This window comes from Rattus norvegicus, chromosome 12 (assembly GCF_021556685.1).
Source record: "Rattus norvegicus strain SHRSP/BbbUtx chromosome 12, alternate assembly SHRSP_T2T, whole genome shotgun sequence".
NCBI classification, from domain to species: Eukaryota; Metazoa; Chordata; class Mammalia; order Rodentia; family Muridae; genus Rattus; species Rattus norvegicus.
The window spans coordinates 40,547,936-40,575,516 of NC_141545.1; the positions used below are offsets into that span (position 1 = coordinate 40,547,936).

General features: G+C 47.7%; 1 protein-coding gene and 1 long non-coding RNA gene across 31 annotated transcripts; one reads left to right on the top strand and one right to left on the bottom strand.

The window, feature by feature from the left end:
• Positions 1-1,249: 1,249 nt before the first annotated feature.
• Positions 1,250-25,516, top strand: Morn3 (MORN repeat containing 3). Of its 30 annotated transcripts, XR_015634137.1 has the most exons (10): positions 1,889-2,141; positions 2,899-3,005; positions 10,026-10,192; positions 13,305-13,460; positions 19,154-19,311; positions 21,304-21,463; positions 22,858-23,042; positions 23,334-23,417; positions 24,954-25,091; positions 25,334-25,516. XR_015634137.1 is itself a non-coding variant. In NM_001431888.1 (9 exons), exons 3-8 carry the CDS (start codon positions 10,120-10,122, stop codon positions 23,409-23,411), a joined length of 810 nt encoding a protein of 269 aa, NP_001418817.1. In that variant the 5' UTR covers positions 1,250-1,395; positions 2,899-3,005; positions 10,026-10,119; the 3' UTR covers positions 23,412-23,417; positions 23,839-24,146.
• LOC148002325 (uncharacterized) lies at positions 22,253-22,904 on the bottom strand. Its single transcript, XR_015634824.1, has 2 exons — positions 22,658-22,904; positions 22,253-22,392 (listed from the first exon to the last, which is right to left on the bottom strand). It is a non-coding gene; the product is annotated as an uncharacterized LOC148002325 (long non-coding RNA).
• Positions 25,517-27,581: the final 2,065 nt, after the last annotated feature.

Sequence of the window (27,581 nt, forward strand, 5' to 3'; positions counted from 1 at the left end):
CTGATATTCAAAGATATCATTTCCAGCAGATGTCAAGACGCTCGCTCCCAAACTTACCTCCAAGACGGTGCCTATATCCGAACCACATGACCTTCCCCCAGACCCCGTTTAAGAATAGACTTCTTAGTGTCTCCAGCCATTCATATGTTGAACATTATATGCTTTCCATATGTGTTTGTGGAAACAAGTTGATGGACCAACAACCTTCAGGACACAAAACCCACACATAAATCTATGCAGACTTCTTTAGTAGCCTTTCTTTATGCAATGAAAGACATTGCCTAACAGACAAGAACTTACTAATACTTGTTAATCTGCTTCAACACTTGGAGGCATACGAAGTGAGTTCTGCTTTGAGACCTGGCCTCCAGTATCAAAGGCTGGCCTCTTAGCTCTCTGGGTAGCTGAGGGTTTCGAACTCCTGAGTGAGCCTCCTCCCTTTACTTCCCAGGTACTGCGATTACTGGCCTGAGCTACTATGCCCAGTTCCTAAAATGCTTTCTGATGTTTCAATCATATTAAAATGTTAAGAAATTATTAGAGATAAATACAAAACTAAAATTTTCCCTACTGAGCTGGGACGTTTGGGAAGCTGAAGGAGGAGGATTGGAGTTCGAGGCTTGCCTGGACTAATAAATTGAACTAGTCCTAGAAACACAAAATGAAAGAAAAAAGTTCCTTCATATAGACAAGGGTAATTTTGTGAGACCTTTTAAAAATCGAAAAGTAATGGGGTTGGGGATTTAGCTCAGTGGTAGAGCGCTTGCCTAGCAAGCCCAAGGCCCTGGGTTCGGTCCCCAGCTCCGAAAAAAAGAAAAAAAAATCGAAAAGCAATGTCTGTGTGTCCATATCCCGGCTTTCACGTGGCTTGGAAGGACGGCACAGGCGGAGTCACGAACCTCGGCCGCGCTGTCTGGCCCGCCCTCTGTTGGTTCCGCGTGGAAACGCGGTTACGACTCCTCTCCCACCCACTTCCTTGAAGAGCACCCAGGGCGCAGGCGCAGCTCCGGGCCGCCTTTTAGAGACTTCCCAGGCTTGTGCTGTGAATGCGCATGTGCAGAGGGGCTAGGCTCGGTAATTACGCGCGAGCAGGTGGGTCCCGAGAACTCACGCGACTGGCTCCTCCCATCTAAAATAAGCAGGCGGAGCCGAGAGCTAAGCTGACTTCACCGTGCGCACGCGCATTGAGTGCAGGACGGTCGCGTGGTTGAGGCGAGCTTTACGCATGCTCATTTAAAGCCAGCGAGGTTTATGACGTCAGCCACCCCATCCTTCTGTTTCTATCCGGTTCCCCGCGGTTCCGCTTTTAAAGAGCTAGAATCTAGTTCTACCTCATTGTAGTTTTGACTTACAATTTTATTGTGGTTAAAAGTTCACTATGATTCTTGCTAAGTTGTAAGTTCACATAATGTGGTTGGCTAAATATAACAAAATGTTTAATATTTGTCTTTATGCGTATGGCTGTTTTGCGGGTATGTAGTATGTACCACCTTGTGCCAGAGGAGGCCGGAAGGGGGAGCCAGAGCCCCTGAAACTGGAGTAACAGACGGTTGTGAGCTGCCATGTGGGTGCTGGGAACAGAACCTAGGTTGTCTGGAAGAGCAGCCAATGCTTTTAACCACCGAGCTTAGGTATTATGGTCGGTGCTTCCTCCCAGTCCCGTGTTCCCAGAAATAAGACTCAGCCTCAAAATAGGTTTATAAATACCTTGGCCATCTAGCTAGCCTCTTCTCTGACTAGAACCATAACTTAAGGCAACACATTTATTTTAATCTATATTCTGCCACATGGCTGGTTATCTATGCTCAGGGACCTTCCCAGGCGGAGCTCCTGCCTGGTTCTATCCCAGAATTCTTTCTCTCTCCCGGATGTCCTACCTCTATTTGCTGCCTAAGCCATAAACCATCAGATTTAACTATTGACAGCTGCTACATCCATGCGGACACGGGGCGGGTCTCATCTGTAGGCCAGGCTAACCTTCTGTTTATGATACGTCTGCGTTAGTGTTCAGGTGCTAGAATCACCACGATGCTTGGTCTAAAATGCTTTTTCAAATGAAGTATTTAGGGCTGGAGAGATGGCCCAGTGGTTAATAAGCTGCTCTCCCAGAGACGCTCGGTTTGATTCCCAGTACTCACATGGTAGGTAGATCGTGATGGTCTATAGCCTCCTGTAAATCTGATGTCCTATTCTGGCCTTCAGTAGCAATCAATAATAATGATAATAAGTGTTCTTAATAATAATGTATTTATTAAGGTCCTATGGTATATACTAAGGCAGACAACATCTCCCATAAGCTTTAATATTTTTTTCTTTATACTGTATACAGTCTGTACTGGGCTGGCAAGCTGAGCTTGATCCCTGTAACCCACATAAAAAGAGAAGAGACTCTCACAAGTTGTTTTCTGACCTCCATGTGCTTGCACATGAATGTGTGCACACGATAAAATAAAATATTTTAAAATGTGTAACAACTGGGTATGGTGGGTACATGCCTTAATCCTAGTACTTGGTGGATAGAAGCAGGTAGAATTCTGTGGATTAGAGGGCCAGCCTGGTCTACATAGTGAGTTTCAGGGCAGCTACAACTACATAGAAGACCCTGTCTCAAAAAAAAAAAAGCATTCAGGTGGTCTTCCCAAGGTCAAGAAGTCTGTCACTAATGTCACTTAAACCACTGAGCCTAAGGGTTTGCTGGCTTTTAAAATGCATACAAGGGGTTGGGGATTTAGCTCAGTGGTAGAGCGCTTGCCTAGCAAGCGCAAAGCCCTGGGTTCAGTCCCCAGCTCTGAAAAAAAGAAGAAAAAAATAAAATAAAATGCATACAATACCCACCATCTCCTAGCATTGTCAGAAGTAATTTTCTTTTTAATTTTAAGTGTGTGTGTATGCTTACAGGCACCCTCGGAGGCCACAAACATCATGTCCATAAAGCTGCAGTTATAAGCAATTGTAAGCCACTCACAAAGATGCTGGGACTTGAACCTGGGTCCTCTGCAAGAATGGTATGTGCTTTTGTCCTTGCTGTCTTGGTTTGGTTGGTTGGGTTTTTTATTGTTTATTTTATTTTTTTGTCTTGTTTTGTTTTGTTTTTGAGACAGGGTTTCTCGGTGTAGAATTCACTCTGTAGACCAGGCTGCCTCTGCCTTCTGAGAGCTGGGATTAAAGGTGCGGTGCGTAGGGGTTGGGGATTTAGCTCAGTGGTAGAGCGCTTGCCTAGCAGGCGCAAGGCCCTGAGTTCGGTCCCCAGCTCCGAAAAAAAGAAAAAAGAAAAAAAAAAAAAGGTGCGTGCCACCACTGCGTGTAAGTGCAGAATATTATGTCTCATTCTAATAATATATTATAGTATACACTAATATATTAATATATTTATATTAATATATTCTTCTTTTTTTTTTTCCCGGAGCTGGGGACCGAACCCAGGGCCTTGCGCTCGCTAGGCAAGCGCTCTACCGCTGAGCTAAATCCCCAATCCCTATATTAATATATTAACACACCCACATGTCCATAAGTAGCAGAAGCTAGCAGTACTGTTCCAGCTGCAGGCTTCCAGAACGTTCCTCATAAGGGTTTACCTAATTGCAAGAATGGCCAGGTGAATAACTGTAGGGCAGCCATCACTACGGTCCATTTTTTTTTTAATTTTTTTTTAAAGATTTATTTATTTATTACATATAAGTACAATGTAGCTGTCTTCAGACACACCAGAAGAGGGCATCAGATCCCATTACAGATGGTTTGTGAGCCACCATGTGGCTGCTGGGTATTGAACTCAGGACCTCTGGAAGAGCAGTCAGTGCTCTTAACCACTGAGCCATCTCTCCAGCCCGCTACGGTCCATTTTTTTTTATGTACTTTCTCTAGTCTAGACAGTATGTAATAGCGTGGGGGGATTACTTTAACTTTCATTTCTTTAATTGCCAACGAGGCCGTGCATTTGTCCTCCCTTGGGATAACTTATTAGCTGTGCCTAATGACTATTTTTGGACACTGTAATCTCCATTGGCTTCTCCCCCGTAGACAGTCATTCTTGACTTTCACAGGTTTGGCTGACTTTTTATTTATTTATTTATTTATTTTTAAGAATGTGGGAGGGGCCAGGCATGAGGCATGGTGGCGGCCGTCTTTTGCAATCTCAGCATTTAGGAGTTAGAGCTGAGAGGACCCTGTAGTTCAAATTCATTCTTGGTTATAGAGTGAGTTCAAGGCCACCCTGGGCTTTGAGTGGGGGGGGCGAGGAGAAGGGAAAGGGGGAGAGGGAGCAAGAAAGGCAGACAGATGGGAAAGAGGTGGAGCCTAACAGACAAAGCTCATCCCTCCACAATAGCTCTGCAGAGTAGAACTCTCCAAGGTAAAGGAGTGCTCTGAGCCTGCCCTATCCCAGGGCACCAGCACCCTAGAGATTAGGAACAAAGGAAGGAATGGACAGGGAGTGGGGGTGTGGGGGTGGGAGAAAAGGGACTTACTAGGTGGGGCAAACAGCTACAAAGGAACTCAGAAGGATGACTTCTGCCATTGGTCTGGAAGGGGAAAGGCCCAGAGGGAGCAGGTTTTCACAGGAGGGGATAAACTAAAGGGAATGTCAGTGCAAAGCTGCAGCCCAAATGCTTGGGAGGAGGAGTTAGGAGTTTAAGCTCATTCTCAACTGTAAAACAAGTTTGAGCCTAGTGTGGGCTATGTGGGAACTGTCAGAAAAAAAAAGAAAATCTGGGGGGGCTGGAGAGATGGCTCAGAGGTTAAGAGCACTGTCTGCTTTTCCAGAGGTCCCGAGTTCAATTCCCAGCAACCACATGGTGGCTCAAAACATCTATAATCAGACCTGGTGCCCTCTTCTGGCCTTCAGGCGTACATGCAGGCAGAAAGCTGTATGATGTATACATAATAAATAAATGTTCAAAAATAAAAAGTGTGTATACATTCTTTAAAAAAAAAAAAAAGAAAATCTTGGTTGAGGATTTAGCTCAGTGGTAGAGCGCTTGCCTAGCAAGCACAAGGCCCTGGGTTCGGTCCCCAGCTCCAAAAAAAAACAAAAACAAAAACAAAAACAAAAACAAAAAAACAAAAAAAGAAAGAAAAGAAAATCTACTCTCATATTCAGTAGAACGTTAAGCAACGGCTTGGATTGGAACTCATTGGTAAAACATGTACTTAGCCTGCCCAGGTCCTGGGGTTCATCCTTGGCATTAAAAGAAATCATTTGGGGGATGGGAATGGGGTGGGCAACACGCACTTGTAACCCTAGCATTCAGGAGTCTCATGAGTTAAAGGCCAGCCTGGGCTACAAAGCAAGTCTCTCAAAAACAAAACCAAGGGTTGGGGATTTAGCTCAGTGGTAGAGCGCTTGCCTAGGAAGCGCAAGGCCCTGGGTTCGGTTCCCAGCTCCGAAAAAAAGAACCAAAAAAAAAAACAAAACAAAACAAAACAAAACCAAGACAACACTGGATTTTTGTTGTCTTTTTTAAGATTGATTGATTGATTGATTGATTGATTGTGAGTATATTGTAGCTGTCTTCAGACATACCAGAAGAGGGCATCAGATCCCATTACAGATGGTTGTGAGCCACCATGTGGTTGCTGGGATTTGAACTCAGGACCTCTGGAAGTGCTCTTAATCACTGAGCCATCTCTCCAACCCTTGGTTGGTTTGTTTGTTTGTTTTGAGACAGGGTTTCTCTGTGTAGCCCTGGCTGTCCTGGAACTCACTCTGTACACCAGGCTGGCCTCGAACCCAGAGATCTACCTGCCTCTGCCACCGGAGAGCTGGGGTATAAGGTGCGTATCACCCCAGGCTAGCCCCAAAACTACTGTACTGCTTTCTTTCTTTCTTTCTCTCTTTCTTTCTTTCTTTCTTTCCTTCTTTCTTTCTTTCTTTCTTTCTCTCCTTCTTTCTTTCTTTTTTAATTTATTTATTATATATAAGTACACTGTAGCTGTCTTCAGACACACCAGTAGAGGGCATCAGGTCTCATTACAGATGATTGTGAGCCACCTTGTGGTTGCTGGGATTTGAACTCAGGACCTCTGGAAGAGCAGTCAGTGCTCTTAACCGCTGAGCCATCTCTCTAGCCCATTGCTCCCTCTCAATGTTTCTGTGATTTTTTTTTTTTTTTCCGGAGCTGGGGACCCAACCTAGGGCCTTGTGCTTGCTAGGCAAGCGCTCTACCACTGAGCTAAATCCCCAACCCCTGTGATTTCTTTTTAGTAATAAATCTCAAAAAAGAGGAGGGGAAAGAGCTAGGGATGCCACTCCATAGTAGCCGTCTTAACCTGTTGAAGGACTCTATGCTGAGCACCATAAAAAAGAAAAAAAAAGAAAGAAAGAAAGGACAGGTCATAGTGATGCATGCCTTTAATCCTAGAACTGGGGAGCAAAGACAGTCGAATCTACTTCCGTTTAATGTCAGCCTGGTCTGTATAGAGAGCCACATAGACTTAGGGAGTTCCTGTCCCAAAGCAGAACCAAACCTCTACCTCCAGAGGGCGTTCCTTCTGCACTGAAGACTTGGGAAACAGCTTTAGTGAGGAAGAATTCATATATCATAAACTTCGCTTACGTAAAGTACGCAGTTGGGTTCAGTCTTCTCACAGAGGTGTGAAACCGTTACCACAGTCGGTTTTAGAACAGTTTTATCACCCCTAAAAGAGAAGCTGGGCCTGTCACACATTTCTGATCCCAGCACCCTGGGAGCTGGGACAGAAGGATCGGGAATCCAAAGTCATGGGCAGCTGAATAGAGAGCCTGAGACCTGGTACAGTTGCACATGCTTTTTTTTTTTTTTTTTTTAATATTTTATTTATTTATTATATATATGAGTACACTGTAGCTGTCTTCAGACACACCAGAAGAGGGCATCAGATCTCATTACAGATGGTTGTGAGCCACCATGTGGTTGCTGGGATTTGAACTCAGGACCTCGGGAAGAGCAGTCGGTGCCCTTAACCACTGAGCCATCTCTCCAGCCCTGCACACGCTTTTAATTCCAGCACCCGGAGTGCAGAGGTAGGCTTATGTCATGAGACTGAGGCTAGCCTGGTCTACGTATCAAGTTCCAGGCTCTCTGGGGCTGCACAGTGAGACTGTTAAAACAAACAAACAAAACCAACAACTTGGGCTCATTAGGTGTTACTCCCTGACACTCACTACTTTCTGTTTGGATGGATTGGCCCACCATGGACACTTCAAATGAATGGGATGACATAATTAGTGTCCTATGGTGACCAGCCACTTCCACCCCATATCATGACTTTAAGTTTCATCCACATCACAGTACGTGTAGTATCGTGACTCGGTTCATTTCACAGCCAAATAATATTCCACTGTACAGACAAACTTTTGTTTATGTGTTCAGTCATTGATGGATACTTGGGCTGTTTCCACCTTCTGTCCATTGTATTCAACAAGACTGACTGGTCCAGACAGGTAGGTAAGTCTTCCCTGGTACTTCTGGGAAGGCTGAGGCCCAGGCTATTCTGATACAGGAAACCCCACACTCCGTGTCACTTTAGGCTGCACACTTAGTGTGAGTGGCACCTACTGAACCTGGACGATTTTGAGTGAAGTCTTGGGTTTCTTTGCTAGGGCACATCATCCAGCCTTAAGCCAAAGCATTGAAGTGGGCTCATGTCTGCAGGACCACGCCTCTCTGAGCAAACATTTATAAGTGGTGTGTGTGGGAGCCTTTCTCACTTCGCATCCCCTGGGAACGCCCTTCTCTCAAGCTGTAAAGGAAATCTTTCGGGAGAGGCTAGTCCAATCCTGACCTTGCAGTTCTGACAAGTGATTGTTAAGGTATTTAAGGACTGGAGAGAGGGCTTACAGGTGAAGGGCATTTGTTCTTCTTACAGATAACTGGCGTTTGGTTCCCAGCACCGAAATGGAGGTTTACGACAGGGGCCTAACTCCAGTTCCAGGGTATTTGGTGCCCTCTTCTGGTCTCTGCAGTCAGCAGATGGGACTATAGTGCATTTTACCTAGTCAGGCAAAGCACTCAAGCAGGTTAAATAAAAAAAATTTAAGTCTTTAACAATGGCAAGAGAAGGGCATTTGTGATGGATGGCTGCAAAAGTAATATATATATATATATATATATACATATATATTAAAGTAATATATATAAAGTAATATATATAATATATATAATAATATATATAGTATGTGTGTGTGTGTGTGTGTGTGTGTATAATTTATATGAATACACTGTAGCTGTCCTTAGACACACCAGAAGAGGGCATTAGACCCCATTACAGATGGTTGTGAGCCACCATGTGGTTGCTGGGAATTGAACTCAGGACCTCTGGAAGAGCAGTCAGTGCTCTTAACCACTGAGCCATCTCTCCAGCCCAGTAATCTTTTTTAAAAATGCAATCATATCCTGACCTCATGTGGAGAACAGTCTCACAAGCTTACAACCTGCCCCCTTGGCTGGATTGTAATACAGATTCAACCGTAGTCCAGATCATTCTCTTCCAAACAGACCTAGCTTCCTCTGGATTTTCTTAAAAACTGCACAAACATGTCAGTCACTCACAGTGAGGAACTGAGATACAGCGCGTTGGAATGTAGTCTGGCCTAGATAGGATAAGGGCATGAAGCCACCGCTCAGCAGGTGGCAAGGAGGCTCGGGACAGGGCCACCGGCCAAAGGACAGTTTGTACCCAGGAGAAAGACTGGCTGCAGATGCTGGCCAGGTGCCTGAAGGGAAGAGGAGGCTGTTATGAGGAGAACCAGAGTCAGCCAGCGCAGGCTCTAGAACCCAGCAGGGCCAACTGAGTACTTGAGTAGGAATTTGGAAACAGTTAATTCCTGTCAGTAATTAAAATCACAGTGATGCCAGGTAGTGGTGTCACAGGACTTTAATCCTATTTCTTGGGAGGCAGAGGCAAGTGGATCTCTGTTAGTTCAAGGCCAGCCTACAAAGTGAGTTCCAAGACACAGTCAGGACTACACTGAGAAACCCTGTCTTGAAAAACCAAAAAAAAAGGGGTTGGGGATTTAGCTCAGTGGTAGAGCGCTTGCCTAGGAAATGCAAGGCCCTGGGTTCGGTCCCCAGCTCCGAAAAAAAAAAAAAAAGGCTGGAGAGATGGCTTGGCGGTTAAGAGCACTGACTGCTCTTCTAGAGGTCCTGAGTTCAATTCCCAGCAACCACATTGTGGCTCAGAGCCATCTGTAAAGAGATCCGATGCCCTCTTCTGGTGTGTCTGAAGACAGCAGCAGTGTGCTCATATAAATAAAATAAATAAATCTAAAAAAAAAAAAAAAAAAAAAAAGACCTGGTAAAGTTAGGAGCTGGTCGCTTTTTCAACAAGATCAGAAAAAGGCCAATGGTGGAATGAAGAGCCTTCATGGCTCCTGCCCTTGACCCCAGCCCTCGGAGGCAGAGGCAGGTAGATCTCTCGAGGTTCCAAAGATAAAAACCTACAAACCCTTTTGTTTCCAGATTAGGCAGAACGGCAACTCGCGTTCTGTGCAGGGAGGGGAAGTGGCAGGTGTTTGTTACAGCTATGTTTTCCTGAGCCTTTGAATGTTTTACTCTGCCTGAGCGCCATGTGGAGCTCAGAGACAACGAGCAGGAGCCAGCTCTGTCCTCCCACAGCGTGCACCAGGGATCTCATTCAGGTTACTTACGGGCAGCAGCGAGCCAACTCGCCGGCCTCCCCTTCGTTTTTTTTTATGTTTGAGGGGTTTGTTGTTGTTGGTTTCTTTAGTTTTGAAGGTGAGGTTGCCTTTAATACCGTCACTCCCGAGGCAGAGGTGGGCGGATCTCTGGTGAGGTCAGCCAGATCTCCAGAGTGAGTTCCAGGACAGCCTGGGGCTGCATAGTGAGAGCCTGTCTCTAAACAAACCAACCCTGAGAATGAAAAATAAAAAATAAAAACCCCAAAACCTTTGCCTTTCGAGATGGACAAAAACTATAGTGGGCTGGGGGATGGGTAGGTAAGAGAGCGCTCAGATGGCAAGGTGGCCGCTGTGGTAAGTGCTTAAACGGAATACACAGGAATGAAACGGAGGTTCCAATTTTAAATAGGGCGGTTCTGAGAACTCCTGGGTGAGGAGCTGATGTCTGAACAAACCTCTGAAGGGAAAGAAGGCAAGATCCACGCTCTCCAGTGGCGGAAGAAATGTCCTGGCAGCTGTCCCACAAGTTCCGGCCTGCGGCAGGAACATGGCGCACTTTCCCGGAAAAGCAGAGAAGTAAGTGTGTAGCTCGGGCAAAGGCTGAATGGGGAGGCTTAGGGGGACCTGAGGAAGAGAAACGTGAAGGCGCTAGGCGGGTCTTCCAGAATCTTCTCGTTGTGAGCAGAGCAAGAATCTGCATTTGTAATATGTGCCCCGTGCACCTTCCACGGAGACGGTCCCCAGAGCTTCCCTAAGATACTCAAAGCAGTCCTAAAACGAGGAACGAACAATCAAACAAAAAGGGACGTTCCCTACCCTTAAAATTTCCCGCTACCCTGCTTCAGCAGGAAGAGGCGGGCACTGCCAGTCAGCTTGGGTGTTGCCATAACAACCTCCCAGGGCCCCGACTCACAACTCTAGCTGCCTGCTGTGAGTGAAGCCCAAGGCTGGTCTTACAGGTGAGCCCGGTGGATGTAGCGGGGAAGGAGCTCAGGAATGACCCCAGCTGTCTGTCCCCTCCCCTCTGGTGTCCACAGAGCTCTCCTTCATTCTTTTTCTTTTTTTAAAGATGTATTTATTTATTATATATAACTACCCTATAGCTGTCTTCAGACACACCAGAAGAGGGCATCAGATCCCATGACAGATGGTTGTGAGCCCCCATGTGGTTGCTGGGATTTGAACTCAGGACCTCTGGAAGAGCAGTCAGTGCTCTTAACCGCTGAGCCATCTCTCCAGCCCTCCTTCATTCTTAAGAAACAAAACAACCCAGCCTACGCAGGCGCAAAGCCTTTCTTTTCCCGTCCACTTGAGCCTCTCCTATAAGTTCTGAAAAGTGGAGGGGAGAGTGGAATCAAGGACACAGTTGGAACAGCATTGCCTATTGACGCTGTGGAGCCTAGCGCGGGGTTCTCTTACAATTCTGAGCAAGCTCAGCTCGGGACACACTGTCGCTTGGGGGCTATGGCACCAACACCTCCTTTTGCTCATCTCTCATTTATTTTTAAACGCTGTGTGTATGGATGTGTCACCTACATGTATTTCTGTGCACAATTTGTGCAGTACTACTGGATTCCATAGAACTCGAGTTCTCCACACTGTGAGTGTCTGAGTAAAGGAATGGAACCTCTCCATCCACAAAGTTTGGATGTTAAGACACCACTTCCTCTCCTGCCCTGGTTTCTGCCTTTTTTTGACACAGGGTCTCACTGCCAAGCTGACCTCAGACTCATGGTGATTCTCTGCCCCAGCTTCCCAGCAGTTAGGATTACGGGTTGCATCACAACTCCCAGCATCTCTTTGCCCTTAGTTGAGGACCTACTATGTGCAGGCATGGGGTGCAGTGAGAAACAGAAAAACATGTGGCCCCTGTCATCTCTACTGAGAACGGCGGCCAGAGCAGGGGTGCTTTCAGAGGGTAAAGGTACTACCAAAAAGGACAGATACGATTGGTAGCCCCAGGATTCTGCCAGCAGCAAAATCCTCTCACACATTGGGGGTTGGGGATTTAGCTCAGTGGTAGAGCGCTTGCCTAGGGAGCGCAAGGCCCTGGGTTGGGTCCCCAGCTCCGGAAAAAAAAAAAAAGAAAAGAAAAAAAATCCTCTCACACCACGGTTCCCCTCTCAAGGCCTCCATTCTCCATCTGAGGACCTGCCAGGAACCTAGATATCTACCCAACAATTAAAGGGCATGTGGAGAACTGACTGAGTATGGGGCTGGAGAGATGGTTCAGTGGTTAAGACCACTGTCTGAGGACCAGTAGGAAGAGTACTTGCTTGGCATGCATGAACCCCTGGGCTTGACCCTAATCACTGCATAAACCAAGCAAGATGGCTAATGCTTGCAACGTTAGCACTTGGGAGGATCACCAACTCAAGGTCATCCTGCAAAGTGAGTCTGAGGCCAGCCTGGGTTACATGAGATCCTGGCTCAAAAAAAAAAAAAAAAAAAAAAAAAAAAAAAAAACCCAAAAAAAACCCAAAAGACCAAAAACCTTTTTTTTGTTTTCAAAACAGGGTAAACAGCAAGGTGTGAGCCAAGCGTGGTCCCTTCTGTGGGGACAGAGGCTGCATGACTTGCACGGGTGGCAGTCACACTGTCCAACCTAGAGTACATGGTTTTGAGGCTGACCCTGTAGGTGGATGCTGAGATCCAGTGATCTGGAACTGGCTTGAACCTTAGGCTGTTTTGATTGGCAGTACCTGTGTGTATGTGCTGCTGGCACAAGATTTAATGGGAGCCGAATTCTACAGCCTCAGAATCTATGGAGGATATAGTTGTATTTGTCGAGGGGGAACAGGGTCCCCTGGGTCTAGACAAAAACGTTTTTTATTACCTATGAGCAAACTGGAGAGAGACGGAAAGGCATGAATGTCCCTTCTGGAGAGTCTGGGGATGTGAGGAACACAGGTGGGGGCTCCCAGACATGGGGAGGCGGCCCTGAGCCACCCACTGTTTCTCTATAGAGTCTGTGGCTCCACCAGACAGAGTCATAAGGCTCAGATGTAGAAGGATGACCGGTGGTCTGAGGACTCTGCTACTGTGTTTGTTTTGAGACACGGTCTCACCGTATAGCTAGACTTTCAGTCTGGGACAGTTAGTCACCATGGAATCAGTCTCTTTGATTTGTGGGACCTCCCCAGTTGAAAGGCAACCCCTGAGCTTCATCTGTCCCGTCTACCAGGTAGGTAGGGCAAGGGCTAACCGTGCAGGCGTTGGACCAGGGATGTTTCTGCAGTTTGTGCAGAAGGCAGCTGTCTGCCTGATACTCTCTGACATCACCATGTGACCCTTCCTACTTTGCACCTCTTTCACCAAAGTCTGTTCTGATTGGTCCTTCTAGTCATTAGGTTTGTAAGCATCATTTTTCCCAGGGGCAGCTTCTCTCCAGTGTCATCACAAACCCCGGTTTCCTATTGGTCTCCCTGGGTTCCAAAGGAATTGTGCCATCACATTCCTGACAGATGGGCTCCAGGAGAATGTAAAGCAAAGGACTGTCCTGGGTCCAGCACAGAAGGCTCCCCACTGAGGGCTGCTCACCTGCCCTGGGGACTCAGAACACACATGACCTGCCCTACTGAAACTCAGGCAGGCACTTCCCCAGGAAGCCCCAGAATCCCAAGGATACACGGGATACACTGAGTCCCTGATGCCCCTACCTCCTGCCACCACCCCCCCAACACCACAGACGCAGTCAGCATGCCAGTCACCAAGTGTCCAAGAAAATCCGAGCCACTGTGGAAAGGTTGGGACCAGAAAGCCCAGAAGAATGGACTGAGACACCAAGTGTTTGCTGTGAACGGCGATCACTACGTGGGCGAATGGAAGGGCAACTTGAAACACGGTAAACAGGGAATCCTCAAGGGATTAGTGGCCAGTGTGGGGTCAGAGTGGGTGGGTAATGGAAAATAAAACAGGCTCTACAGAACGTTAAGAACATAAGCGATCTTGTTCCCAAGCCCCCGTAGTGGGTAAATGTTGACCAGGACCAGCAGAGGGCCTTCCCATGCTGTGTCTCTGAAGCCCAACTCAGCCTGACTTTAGCTGAGCAAGAGTCTAGGGACAAAAATGGGATAGGGGTCATCAGAAGCTAGCCCAAAGCTGGGGTTCTGGGGATGTGGGTCACTCTCTGTCTTCTGACAGGGTGGCTAAGCCTGGGGCTGCTTGGCAGGTGAAAAGGTCAACACCTTAAGAAAATGGCTTGCGGGCTGGAGAGATGGCTCAGTGGTTAAGAGCACTGACTGCTCTTCCAAAGGTCTTGAGTTCAAATCCCAGCAATCACATGGTGGCTCACAACCATCTGTAATGGGATCTGATGCCCTCTTCTGGTGTGTCTGAAGACAGCTACAGTGTACTTATATATAATAAATAAAAAAAAAATCTTTAAAAAAAAAATGGCTTGCAATAGGCATTGTGGACTTCAGACGCAGCCCAGCTCTGCAGATGCTTGCCCTGGAGAGCAAGGTCTTGGTTGGGCTTAGGACACAGGTTGGACCTGTCCAACCCCCAGAAGTAACTGGGTAACCTTGATTACTCCTGCAGGTCTGGACTTAAGTCTTAACCAGCAGGGGGCGAATGGGTTCTGGTGATAAAATGCAAATCCTGATTGTGGGAGAGGAATGGAGGGGGGCGGGGAATGACATGACCCTATTTAAAAACTCCAGTCTTGCAACTCTAGGCTTAACCACCCTCTTCTCCTGCCTTCCTGGGTTATCTACACTAGGATCCCTGAGCCTGCACTGTTAGAATCCCACTTGATCAGTTTTCTCCTCTGTTAAGTGGCAACAATGTCTCTTTATAAAGACAAGATTGGTGGGCGGGCAGCAAGATGGCTCAGAGAGTAAGGGTGCTTGCAGAGAATATGCACTGCAGACAGCTGTCACATTTCCCAAATGAGGCAACTGGGGTCCAGGGAGAAGTAACCAAGAGATGGTATTAGCCTACAAAAGACACCGGAGAGGGGAGGAGAGGGAGTAAAAGGAAGACAGTAGAGAGGAGGGTGATGTTTGAGCTGGGCAGAAAGCATGAAGATGCTGTGGCCAGGCAGAGGGACATTTCATCTAAAATTTAGACCTTAAGCTGTAGAATTAGAGTTAGGGAGGACCGTATAGCTTGATTGAAGGACAGATTAGAAGTTGGTGTAGCTAGAACAGAAAGCAATGGGAGAGAAAGTGGGACAGAATGCGGTGTGGTTTTATTATATATACCTATAATCCCAGTTATTGGCTCAGGAGGCTGAAGTAGGAAGATCAAGGCTGGGCTGTGATCCTATCTCTATGACCCCTCCCCCAAAGCAAGTTGGGGTTGGGGAAGCCAGGTGTGATCGTGCATTCCTGTGGTCCCCAAGTGCTCGGAAGGCAGTGTGGGAAGATCAGGAGTCCAAGTCCAGCTACAGCTACATGAGTCCTTTTCTCAAAACAAAATAAATTTTAAAAAGAGAGGAAGGAAAGAAGGAAGAAAGGAAGGAAGGAAGGAAGTAGTAGCCAGCTATGGTGGCTCATACCTTTAGTTCCAATAGTCTAGAGGCAAAGGCAGATTGATCTCTGTGAGTTCAAAGCCAGGCTGGTCTGCACAGCAAATTCCACTGCAGCTGTGGCTGCAAAATGAGACCCTGTCTCAAAAACAAAGCGAGAGAGAGAGAGAGAGAGAGAGAGAGAGAGAGAGAGAGAGAGAGAGAGAACAAGGACACTCAGATGCCTATAGAGCTAATTATATGCTCCGTGTGAGTGCTTAGTGCCCATAAAGATCAGAAGAGGGCGTCAGATCCCACAGAACTGGGGCTCCAGGGGGTTGTAAGCTGCCGTTTGCCTGTTGGGGACAGAACCAGGTCCTTGGCAAAGGCAGCAAGGGCTCTCAACCACTGAGCCACCTCTCCCCAAGCTCTGTCTCTCTTGGTTGCAGGACAAACATTGTTGAAAAGAAAGGGGGACAGGCTAGTCAGCACTGTGCATGCCAAGCGTGTGCTGGATGAAGAGTGAGTCTGCCCTTGCCAGGGACAGCCTAGATCAAATGTTTATCTCCCGATGTGATTATCTTATTTCACAATATTTCAAATATTATTAGGCAAATGAGATAGGACTGAAGCCCTACCTGCTCTAGATTTAAAAGCCCAAACGTTGAGCTGAAGAGATAGTTCAGCGGTTAAGAGCAAGTATTGCTTTCTGGTCTTGGTGGTGCATACCTTTAAGCCCAGCACTCAGGAGGCAGAGGTAGGAAGATCTCTGAGCTGGAGGCCAGCCTGATTTACATGGCAAGTTTTAGGCCAGCCTGTTATACACAGCGTGACCATGTCTCAAAAAACAAAACAACAACAACAAAGAAAACCAAACAAAAAAGCTGCGAACCTGAATTCAGTTCCCAGTACCCACATTCAGTGACTCACAGTCATCTAGAACTTCAGCCCCGGGGGTTATAGCGCCCTCTTCTGGCCGCTGTAGGTACTACAGTCACATAGCATAGTCACACAGACACCTAAAACTAAATGTTTAAAAACAAACATTCTTGGGGTTGGGGATTTAGCTCAGTGGTAGAGCGCTTGCCTAGCAAGCGCAAGGCCCTGGGTTCGGTCCCCAGCTCGAAAAAAAAAAACATTCTTTTATAAATAAAATGTAAAGTACAAGAGCTAGAAAGGTTAGGCTTGCTTAGGCCTCAGGTTTCTATTGTTGTGATAAATACCACGACCTAAAGCAACTCGGAGAGGAAAGGGTTTATTTTGGTTTATACTTCCACATCAAGGTTCATCATCAAAGAGACTCAGGGCAAGAGTTCAAGGCAGGAACCGGGAGGCAGGAGCTGATACAGAGGCCATGGGGCAGTGCTGCTTCCCGACTTGCTCTTCATGGCTTGCTCACCCTGCTGTGCTGTCTTCTTTTAGATTTACTTATTTTATGTGTGTATTTTGCTCATGTGTGTGTGTGTGTGTGTGTGTGTGTGTGTGTGTGTGTGTGTTTGTGTGCACCATTTTCATGTCTATGGGTGGTTGTAAGCAAAGTGCAGGAAACTGAACCCTGATACTCTGTAAGGACAGCAAGAGTTCCCGACCATTGAGCCATCTTTCCAGCCACCTCTGTCAGCGCCGACAAGGTACTGAGAACCAGGTGTAGTAGTCCTGCGTGGAAAAACCTGCTAACGCCCTCAGGAACAAAGAAAGAGGAACAAAAGACAGGAACCGATTATTGCCCAGGTGTACCACCCAGGCATGTTGCTTCAGGGACAGAGTGTTCCTTTGTTAGGAACAAAAGGTTTCCACAAGCATCAGCAAGGCTTCAGCAGGAGTCAAACACTGACTGGGGGTGCCCAGGAGGGTCTGACACACTTCCACCCAAACTTGCTTTCTTACAGCACACAGGATCTCTAACAGAGAGGTGTAGCACCCACAGCAAGCTGGGCCCTCCCACACCCATTGTTAATCAAGAAAATGCTCTACAGTCTTGCCTATGGGTACATCTGGTGGAGACATTTTCTCCCTCTTCAAAAAAAAAAAAAAAAAAAAAAGACTCTGGCTTGTGTCAAGTAGCTAACATAGCAGTAGACAGCTTGCCTGGCATGATTGAAGGCCCTGCATTTGATCCACATCACTATAAAAATATAAAAATTAATACACTAAAAATCCAAGGGAAAGACTCTGGCTCAGTCTTGGGCAAGACCGTGCACTCTCTTCTTGGAGTTTGTAGCCAGAAGAAGGCAGAGAAAATGCCAGGGACAGAGGGTGATGCCTGACACTACTAAGAGTTTTCTTAATAGTGAAAAGAAATTTTGAGACGGGTGTAAGTAACCCGAGGATATTTTTCTACACATCCCTACCCCTACTGGGAGGCACCTGGCTTTCTTTCATTGTTCCGGTGGGCAGCTGATCACCCTTCAGAGACCCTGACCAAAAAGCAAGAACACTTTTCCATGCTACCTCTCCGGCCTGCCAGCAGCTCTTGATTTAACCTCATTTAGGGGATAGGAAGGAGACAGAAAACTCCAGCCTGCAAATGAGTCAACAGGGGAGCTAAGGAATGAATGCTATATGCAGACTTGACATAGATGCTTGCTTGCAATGCTTGCCTCCATGGTGACTTATTCATTCATTCATTCCTTGGATTCATTCATTGAAATCAAACTGATTGCGAGGAATGATAGCGCCTAACTACGAAGCCCTTAAGAAGCGTAAGTGAGGGGCTGGGGATTTAGCTCAGTGGTACAGCGCTTGCCTAGGAAGCGCAAGGCCCTGGGTTCGGTCCCCAGCTCCGAAAAAAAAGAACCAAAAAAAAAAAAAAAGAAGAAGAAGCGTAAGTGAGAGGATCATGAGTTCAAGGACAGCCTGGGACATAGGACAAGATCCTGTCTTACAGATCCATAATACAGTGGTGTAGCTATGAGTGGGCAAAATGCACCCCTGGCATGGACAAGGCCTTGGTTTGAGCCTTAGTATGGCCTATGTCTAGGCATGTATGATGGGGTCCAGGTGGGCACTGGCATTACCACAGCATGTGGGAGATGGTCAACGAGGAACTTCCAGAAGTCAGTCCTTTCCTCCCACTGTGGCTTCCAGAGAGCAAAGTCAAGTATCAGCTTGCAAGGCTAGCACTGTTTTCCCATGAGCCATCTCTCCAGCCCCGACTTACTTCAATAATTTCAATGCTGTACATCGGTCCCCAAAACCTTATGCTACAATAACCTTAGACTCACATCTCTCTCCCTCTCTCCTGCTGGCTTCTGGCATTCACCATGTTATCCTCTATTTCTATGAGATTGACTTCCCCACATAAAAGTAACATCACCTGGCACTGGTCTTTCTGAGTCTGGTTTATTTTTATTTTTTATTTTATTTTAGGTCTTTTGAGACAATTTGTATAGCCTAGGCTTCCTGGAACTCATTCTGTAGACCAGGGGCTGGCTAGCCTTGAACTCAGAGACCCACCTGCCTCTGCCTCCCGAGTGCTGGGATTAAAGGCATGTGCCACCACTGCATGGCTGTTTCATTCCTATATATATATATATATCCCATTATATGATTCCTTTATAGATGGTTGTGAGCCACCATGTGGTTGCTGGGAATTGAACTCAGGACCTCTGGAAGAGCAGTTGCTGCTCTTTACCACTGAGCCACCTCTCCAGCCCTCTTGTTCATCTTAATATCCTTCCTGTTCATCTACATTGTAAAGGGCAGGATTTCTTTTTTCTTTCACTGTTGGAAATTGAATCTAGGTCCTCACACCATTTCCTGCCCCCCTTTTTACTTTCTTTTGGGGACAGAGTCTCTAGATATTGCCCAGGCTGGACTGGAACTCACCATCCTCCTGCCTCAGCCTCACCTCTCATTAAGGTTTGCCATATGGGTCTGGCTGTTAAACAATGGGCAGGGAAATCACTGTCTTTAGACATGGAGCATCCCTTTCTTCTGTGTGCTTATAGTCTAGAGATGAGGCACAGACCCTATTCCAGTTCTGAAGAAACTGTTCAGGGCAGAGGACCCCAGGGTCCTGGCATGTGGCTTCCAGCTTCAGGGTGGCAGCCACCTGCAATGTTGGCCCATCCATGTGTCCCCAGGGAAAGGAACACAGGTCTGGAAGCAGAGTGGTGCTATGTATGAAGGGGACTGGAAGTTTGGGAAGCGAGATGGCTATGGCATCCTCAGTCATCCTGACCCAGAAACTGGAAAGCTCAAGAGGGTGTATTCAGGCTGGTGGAAAGGTGACAAGAAATCGGTGAGTGGTTCCCAGCATGCCTTGCCTGTCTGTAGGTAAGGGTAAGAGCCAGGCTGTGTGTGTGTGTGTGTGTGTGTGTGTGTGTGTGTGTGTGTGAGAGAGAGAGAGAGCACTCAGTGTGTGTGTGTGTGTGTGTGTGTATGTGTGTGTGTGGGCCCTGTCTGTGTTTGTGTGTGTGTGTGTGTGTGTGTGTGTGAGAGAGAGAGAGAGAGAGAGCACTCAGTGTGTGTGTGTGTATGTGTGTGTGTGTGGGCCCTGTCTGTGTTTGTGTGTGTGTGTGTGTGTGTGTGTGTGGTGTGTGTGTGTGTGTGTGAGAGAGAGAGAGAGAGAGAGAGAGCTCAGTGTGTGTGTGTGTGTGTGTGGTGTGTGTGTATCTGGTGTGTATGTGTGGTGTGTGTGTATGTGTGTGTATCTGGTGTGTGTGTGTGTGTGTGGTGTGTGTGTATGTGTGTGTGGTGGTGGGGGCCTGTGTGTGTGTGGTGTGTGTGTATGTGTGTGGTGTGGGGGGGCCTGTGTGTGTGTGTGTGTGTGGTGGGGGGGCCTGTGTGTGTGTGTGTGTGGTGTGGGGGGGCCTGTGTGTGTGTGTGTGGTGTGTGTGTGTGTGTGTATGTGTAGTATTTGTGTATGTGTGGTGTGTGTGTGTAGGAGAAAAAGAAAGCAAGTGCGTGAGAGAGAGTGCCCGCTCAGAGGGCAAAGGTGGGAGGTGGTTTGCTGGGTGGGAGAAGGAAGGGGTAGAGGAACTGTAGCACTTTTCAAAACCAAGAAAACAGGAAGCAAGAGAAGTGGGGGCCCCAATGAGGAACCCTTTAAAAACTCTATGGCTGCAGGGAGGCAGCAGACAAGGTCTCCTCCACCCTCTTCCCCTGTTTCCTGGCTTTCTTCTCCTGGTACCCCATTCTGAGAATCCTCTTCCTCCTGCTAGCCTGAGTCAGATGGGAGGCTAGGACGCAGGGCATGGAGGTGCAGAGCTGTGATCTCAACAACCTGACGGTCTCCACCTTCAGGAGAGTGAGTTTGAGGCCAGCCTGGGCTACATAGAGAGCCTGACTGAAAACAGGAAACAAGGACAAAAGAAGAAGGGGTGTGGGGAGAGAAGCTAGCCAGAGGAAATTCCACAAACATTCATTCTACTGCAGACATATTAAAAAAAAAAAAAAAACAACCAACTTGTATTGATCCTTGCTGTAAGCATGGAGTCTGATAATTATAAATGTTGCCGTTGAGCTCTTACTGTACATGACACTTGAGTTCTTGTAACAGCTCTGTCAACATCGGTCTTCCGTTTTACTACGGAACAAGTTCAGGGAGGTGAAGCACCTAGCCTGGGGTTGGTGACACAGCTAACCAGCTGCAGAGCCCAAGATTTCATGTTCTTTGCTCCCGGCGGAAAGACTGATCCTAAAACAAATGATTTATTTGCCTTTATGGAAAGTCAGCAGTGGTTTCCCGGGGTTGGGAGATCAGGTAATCTAACCTAGAAAATACAGCGCAGGAGGTCAAATCAGAGCAGCCAGGAGCTAGCCCAGTAGACATGAATTGGTAGGAAGAAATAAAGTTACCAATCAGCAGGTCTTACTTGCTCTGGGGGAGGGAAAGAGAGTAGTGAAAAAGTGGCATTGGGATTTTGAAGTGCAGACCTTAATGCTACTTAACCAAGCCACTTTGAGCACGATCTCCAATAGCTTCCTGCTGTTAGTCTCCAAATGTAACATTTATGTTTCTAAGGAGACAGGTGAGTAGAGACTGGCTGTAATCAGAGTTGGGTGGCTGATCCTACGGGGTATAAAATATCCTTCTGATGGCTGTATAGAGGGTGTGTGGAAGTGGGGTCAGAGATAAGAGGACCAGAAAAGAGAAATTATGCGGGCGGTATTCAGGCGGTGCAGAAATGAACTGAAATATGCAGCTAGAATTCTTTGACCTCTGCTAGGAGAGCAGGAGGAGACTCAGGAGTGAGAATTGGCAAATAGTGGGACACCTTCCTGCTTTCAGGGCTATGGGATCCAGTTTTTCGGACCCAAGGAGTATTACGAGGGTGAGTGGTGTAGCAACCAGCGCAGCGGGTGGGGACGCATGTACTACAACAACGGAGACATCTACGAAGGCCAATGGAAGAACGACAAGCCTGATGGGGAGGGCATGTTGCGGCTGAGTGAGTGCCCCGCCCCATGAAACCACGCCCCAAGGCTTCCTGGCCCCGCCCCATCCCGGAAAGATCTCCTCCCACACTCGCTGCCCCACCAGCCATAATACCTGTCCCATAATACCTGTCTTGTTGGCCCTGAAAAAGTGAGATTCCGATTTTTCAATGAGGTCCAACTGAGCTGAGGTCATGGATCAGCTGGGAGGGCAGAGGCGGTCAAGTCTGTATGTCTGTCTTGAAGTCCCTATCCTCTGCAAGGAGCCTGCCTTCAGTGAGCCTCCACTGAGCATAAACTGGATTTAGAGAGCTCTTGCTAAGCAGAGCAAATGTTCCAGGAGCTTCTCATGGTCTGGACTTTGGGCGAGCCTGCAGGAATTCAGATCCTGGTGGGAGCTGGGGCTAGCTCTGGGACGCCGGGCAAATGTCTAGTTTAGTTTAGTAGTTTTTAGTGTGAGGGCCTTTGAGTCGGTTCGGCGGGTAACTCACTCAATGGTGAGTTGGGCTTCCAAACAGATCTGACCACTTGAGTTTGATCCTGGGTCCCACAAGGTAGGAGGAGAGAACCGATTCTCCCAGACTTGTCCTCTTACCCCTACATGTGTGTTACACATGCACCTTGGCATGCAAGTACTGGCATTTAACACAACCACACTAAAAAAAAATAAATAAATAAATGTGGGAGGTGATCAAGGTCCCTAACACTCGGTATCAGCGACAACATTGCTTCCACTTAGAGACCAGCTAGGGGGTGAAATGCTGTGGGGGGGTGGGGGGGAACCAAACCAAACCATCCAAACAAACAAACTTTACATGGCTTTAATCTCAGTACTTGGGAAGCAGAGGGAGGTGGAGCTCTGAATTCTTGATTTACATAGGGAATTTCAGGCCAAGGCCTGGGGGTGTGGAGCAGTTGCCTAGCAGGCTCAAAGTTTCTTGCGCTGCGGAGCAAAACAAAAGTAACAAAGTAACAAAACAACAACAAAAAAACAAAAAACAAAACAAAAACAAAAACAAAAAAACCCTCCCTACAGCTAGTGTTGCAGCTCAGAGGCAGAAGTGCAGAGAGCCAAGTTCTGTCTCCAACATCAAAAAATCAAATCTCTCTCACCCCCCGCCCCCTCCCCCTCTCCCTGGTTTTCCTCCGTGTAGCCCTGGAACTCTCTTGGTAGACAAGGATGGACTAGAACTCAGAGATCCACTTACCTCTGCCTTCTGATTGCTGGGATCAAAGGCCTGGGCCACCATGACTGGCAGAATAAAATCTCTGGAATTGGTTGAAGCGATGTTTTAAGGACACTGCACCTCCTCTCAGAGAGCTCACTGGTCAGCAGCTAGGACCAGTGAGGTCCAGCCCGATGTCCCAGCTGCTTCCCTGTGCCTAGCACCCATGCTTTCCTGTCTAGAGAACGGGAACCGGTATGAAGGCAGCTGGGAGAGAGGCATGAAGAACGGGCACGGGCGTTTCTTTCACCTGGACCACGGCCAGCTGTTTGAAGGCTTCTGGGTGGACAACGTGGCCAAGTGTGGCACCATGATCGACTTTGGCCGGGATGAGGCCCCAGAACCCACCCAGTTCCCCATTCCTAAGGTGGGTAGTCCTCCTGGAGTCCTGAAACCAGAGAGACAGAAACCAGCCTCCTGGCTCCACATGTCAAGGAGCTGGAGGTGAGGTTCTGTTTTCTTTTTTCTTTTTTTTTTTTTTTTTTCCGGAGCTGGGGACCTAACCCAGGGCCTTGAGCTTCCTAGGCAAGCGCTCTACCGCTGAGTTAAATCCCCAACCCCGAGGTTCTGTTTTCAAGCATCTCTAGCAAGGCAGCTTGGGGGCTTCCCATGCTCCTTACCCCAACCAAAGGGTCCCCTCGCCCCTGCTTCCCCCCAGGTGGAGATTCTAGACCCAGACGGTGTGCTGAAGGAAGCATTAGATAAACTGAAGAAGCCTGAGGAAGAAGAGGACTGATGTCAGGTGAGAAGACGCGGCTGTCTGTCACCTCTGAGAAAGCTGAGACCTCTCTGAACAAACAGTGCCGATCATCTGGTACCACTAATGGGCGCAGAGCAAGATCAAAGAGGGCAAGTTTCTTGCCTCCCCGAATCCAGCTTTTCCTTCTTGGTTACTCCTCTTTGAAATACGTGTGCCTAGATAACCCAGTGCATTCCAGCCCTGCCTAGTTTGCCTCCATTTTGTTCTTAGCCTCCCGGGGCGAGCTGCAGTCAGGTGATTGGTTAGTCCCTTCTAAAGGATGTTGAAGGAGGCTGTGGTCCCTTGGCCTGTCTTGATAGTTGTTTGTGGGACCTTGTCCTTGAGGGTGGCTGTGAGGCTTTATGGCGAGGGTGTTGGTGGTTGTTTCTAATCCTTAACTCCGACATCATCCCCACCTGTGCAGAGATCGAACAGAGACTCAGGAGAAACTCTAGCCCTTGTCACCAAACTGCTCAGACCGGTGCACCTCCTGCAGAAGGAGCACACAGTGACTCTGGGCACGCCCTTGGCTCCCTCAGAGGGCACCCACTCCTCCAGACGCTAGGTTATTCTTGGCCACTGGAGGTGGGGTCTTTACACTAGCTTATTCTTGGCCAGTGGAGGTAAGGTATTGCTTCTCCCTGGCTGGTCTTGGGGACCCACTTGCTCAAAGCCTTTGCCCCTGTGGCTTTATATCAGTGTGCATGAAAATAAAGAAGGTGGTGGCCTTAATCCAAGGGACTATAGCTTGAGCAGGGGTGGGCAGGGTCTGAGGGATGGGAAAGACAGCCTCACCAACTGTGTAGATTTTTTTCCCCTTGTGTCTGTGACAGGGGGACTTGAGGGTGCAAGGCAGAGGAGCAAGGAAGTGGTTTCAGTTCTACTGCCCGAGCTAACCCAGAGAGGAGAGTGAGCCTGCACTCTGCCATCAAGCCCACCGAGACTTGAGATTTAAACATGTCCTCACCTCCTTAGCCTAACCCAAGAATCCCCAGAGAGCTTTAAAAACTATGAGCACCCAGGGCCATCATGGTGGCCTGTGCCTTAAATACAGGTACTTGGGAAGCAGAGGTAGGTGGTAGATCTCTGAGTTTGAGGCCAGCCTGGTCTATACAATGAGTGTGTGTGTGTGTGTGTATACACATATATATATATTTTAAGAATTTTTTATTTATTTCATGTATATAAGTACATTGTAGCTGTCTTCAGACACACTAGAAGAGGGTCTTGGATCCCATTACAGATGGTTGTGAGCCACCATGTGGTTGCTGGGAATTGAACTCAGGACCTCTGGAAGAGCAGAGCAGTCAGTGCTCATAACCGCTGAGCCATCTCTCCAGCCCCCCAGATCTATATATTCTCTTAAATTATTTTTGTGTGTTTGGATGTTTTGTCTGCACATATGTCCATGTACTAGGTACATGTCTGGTGCCCAAGAAGGTGTTATAGATACTTGTGAGCTGCCACTTGGGTGCAGGGAATCAAAACAGGGTCCTCTGGCACACCAGCAAATGCTTTTTTTTTTTTTTTTTTTTCCAGAGCTGGGGACCGAACCCAGGGCCTTGCGCTTCCTAGGCAAGCGCTCTACCACTGAGCTAAATCCCCAACCCCCAGCAAATGCTCTTAACTGCTGAGCCATGTATCCAGCCCAGAGCTCTATACTCTTAGGGAGTGGAGGTGTATGTATGGACTGTTACTTGGCATGGTGGTGTCTCTCATCCTAGCACTTGGGAGGCAAAGGTGGGCAATCTCTTCAGCCTGGTCTATGTGGATACCGTGCTTCACAAAGGGATGGGGGAACGAGGATACTCTTGTCTATTTATTTATTTATTTATTTATTTATTTATTTATTTATTTATTTATTTATTGGTTCTTTTTTTCGGAGCTGGGGACCGAACCCAGGGCCTTGCACTTCCTAGGTAAGCGCTCTACCACTGAGCTAAGTCCCCAGCCTCTTGTCTATTTATAAAAGCACAAAAACGGCAATGGTAGTCACTTCCGGAGACAGCAACCGGGGACAGGAATGGAGACCAACATTGTACTGTTGGAACTGGGAGCAAGTGGATAATCTGTGTCCAAAATAAAAGCGATGCTGGAGTGGAGAGGCTGTTCTTTATTGTCTACGTTGGCGCTGGGATGGGACACTCAGCCTGGTGTAGGCTAAGCAAATGCTCTACCACTGAGTTACCCCTCAGCTGAGGCTGGGCTCTCGAGTATTTTCTCAAGTTTGCCTGGGTACTTGTTAGAAATAGATTCCGAAGATCGATGTGTCAACCTGGATCAGAAGCTCATGGGTGATGGTGGTATTGGGGTACCTACCTCCCACAGGCCAGCCTGGTAGTTCTCAACCCCCGACATATTCAGGAAACATGTCAAGACTTGAAAATCACCGCCCAGGAATAACTCCAACAGGAGCCTGGGCTGCTGCAGAAGCAGGAAGGTGGTTCAACATGTCAGCAGTATGCAGGCTCCTCTGGGGAGCACGGGTTGCCCCTAGGGACCTCTTTCCAGTTGTACGTAGTGTCTCTCACAGGATGGTGCTGGTGTGTAAGACGCTAGGGTGCAGGGTGGATGGGGAATGATGGGAGAGGGATGAGTATTAGGCCCCTACACTACTTCAGTGGGGTCTAAGGAGACAGCATGGTGGAGGATGTTTGCTTATGCCCGATGCACATGGTTTGAGTCTCAGCACCATCAGAAAGAAAGCAAACAAAACTGCTTTATATACTGGGGTTCTGGGACAGACAGACACCTCCAAGTCAAGGCCTGTGGGAGTCAGGCGATGAGGTTTTTTTTTTTTTTTCTTTTTAAGTTATATTTACTGTGTGTGACTCTGTGTGTACAAGTCCCACGTTGTATGTGTGGAGGACAGAGGATAACTACCAACTGACTCTCTCCGCCTATCCTGCAGGTTCTGGGAAATCGGGTTGTGTCAAACTTCCGGTATAGCCCTCATTGTCCTGGAACTGGCTCTGTAAAACAGGCTGGGTTTGAACTCAGAGATCTGCCTGAGCCCCGATTGCTGGGATTACAAAGTGTCAGGCTTTGGGGCAGGTTCCTTTATCTGCCGAGTCATCTTCAGAGGAGGTAGTTCTTGTGCGAGGCAAGAGGGTGTGGTGGGAAGTGTAGCAAGGACATGCCGTGAGTAATGGTACCTGCTCACTGGAGGTCTGCAAGATAGGCCCGGTGCCCCTAGAACTTCCCAATCTCCCAGCAATGCCAGAATCTACCCAGGGAAGAGTCTTTCGAGGCCCTGGGCTCCGAGCCACGTTCAGGGTTTGAGTCCTTGCAAGTTACTAGTGAGAGTTAATCTTCACTGTCAACTTGACTGGATTAGGAAAAGCCCCGGGGATTAATAAAGCACCTCTGGGACTCTGCGAGCATTTCCAAAGGCGATTAGCTCACAAGGCCTCTGACCTAATCAATGGCAGGGACTCATTCCTCTGTGGCTCACAGGACAGCGTTATTGGGAGGTGATGATACCTGGGGGGCAGGGCTTGACGGGGAGGGCACCGTATCTTGCTAGGGTTACTTCCCACATCCCCATGTTTGACTCTTGGCTGCCATGACATGGATCTACCCCCATTCCCTCTCCACGATGAAGTAACATCTCCGAGATCTGCTACCTTAACTTTCTTGAGCGATAACTTTGTTTTGCTGCACAGTGATGACCGTGCATTCTGAGAGGAATGGGGAGGGTGGAAAGAACACTGCAGCACACACGCACACACACACACACACACACACACACACACACACACACACACACACAACGGCTAACTAGTCCTACTTTGTTGTTCCTCCTGGGATATTCATGCCGAAATGCACAATCTGATTATAACCATGAAAAAAAGACCTCAACTATAAGGCACTCTGTAAAACCATAGGTTTCACTGCTTCAGGAAAACAACAAAAACAAAACAAAACAAATTAATATCTGGGCTGGACAGATGGTTCTCAGGGATAAAGCACTGGTTGACCCCACAGAAGACCCTACCACCCATGGTAGCTGACAACTACCTGTGTCCAGTTCTCAGGGGATGGGACAGCCTCTTCTGGCCATCAGAGGCACTGAGCATACATGCACGTGATACACACACATACGTGCAGACACTCACAAATACACATTTTCAGAAACGTTAATGAGGAGGTGGGAATGGTAGCTCA

What these genes read in the sequence shown, in the direction of transcription:
- Morn3 (NM_001431888.1), top strand. Translation starts at nt 10,120, where the DNA reads ATGTCCTGGCAGCTGTCCCACAAGTTCCGGCCTGCGGCAGGAACATGG. An exon ending in GAAGGGCAACTTGAAACACG is followed by an intron (nt 13,461 to 19,153) that starts GTAAACAGGGAA and finishes ATGTGTCCCCAG; the next exon opens with GGAAAGGAACACAGGTCTGG. An exon ending in CCCAGTTCCCCATTCCTAAG is followed by an intron (nt 23,043 to 23,333) that starts GTGGGTAGTCCT and finishes GCTTCCCCCCAG; the next exon opens with GTGGAGATTCTAGACCCAGA.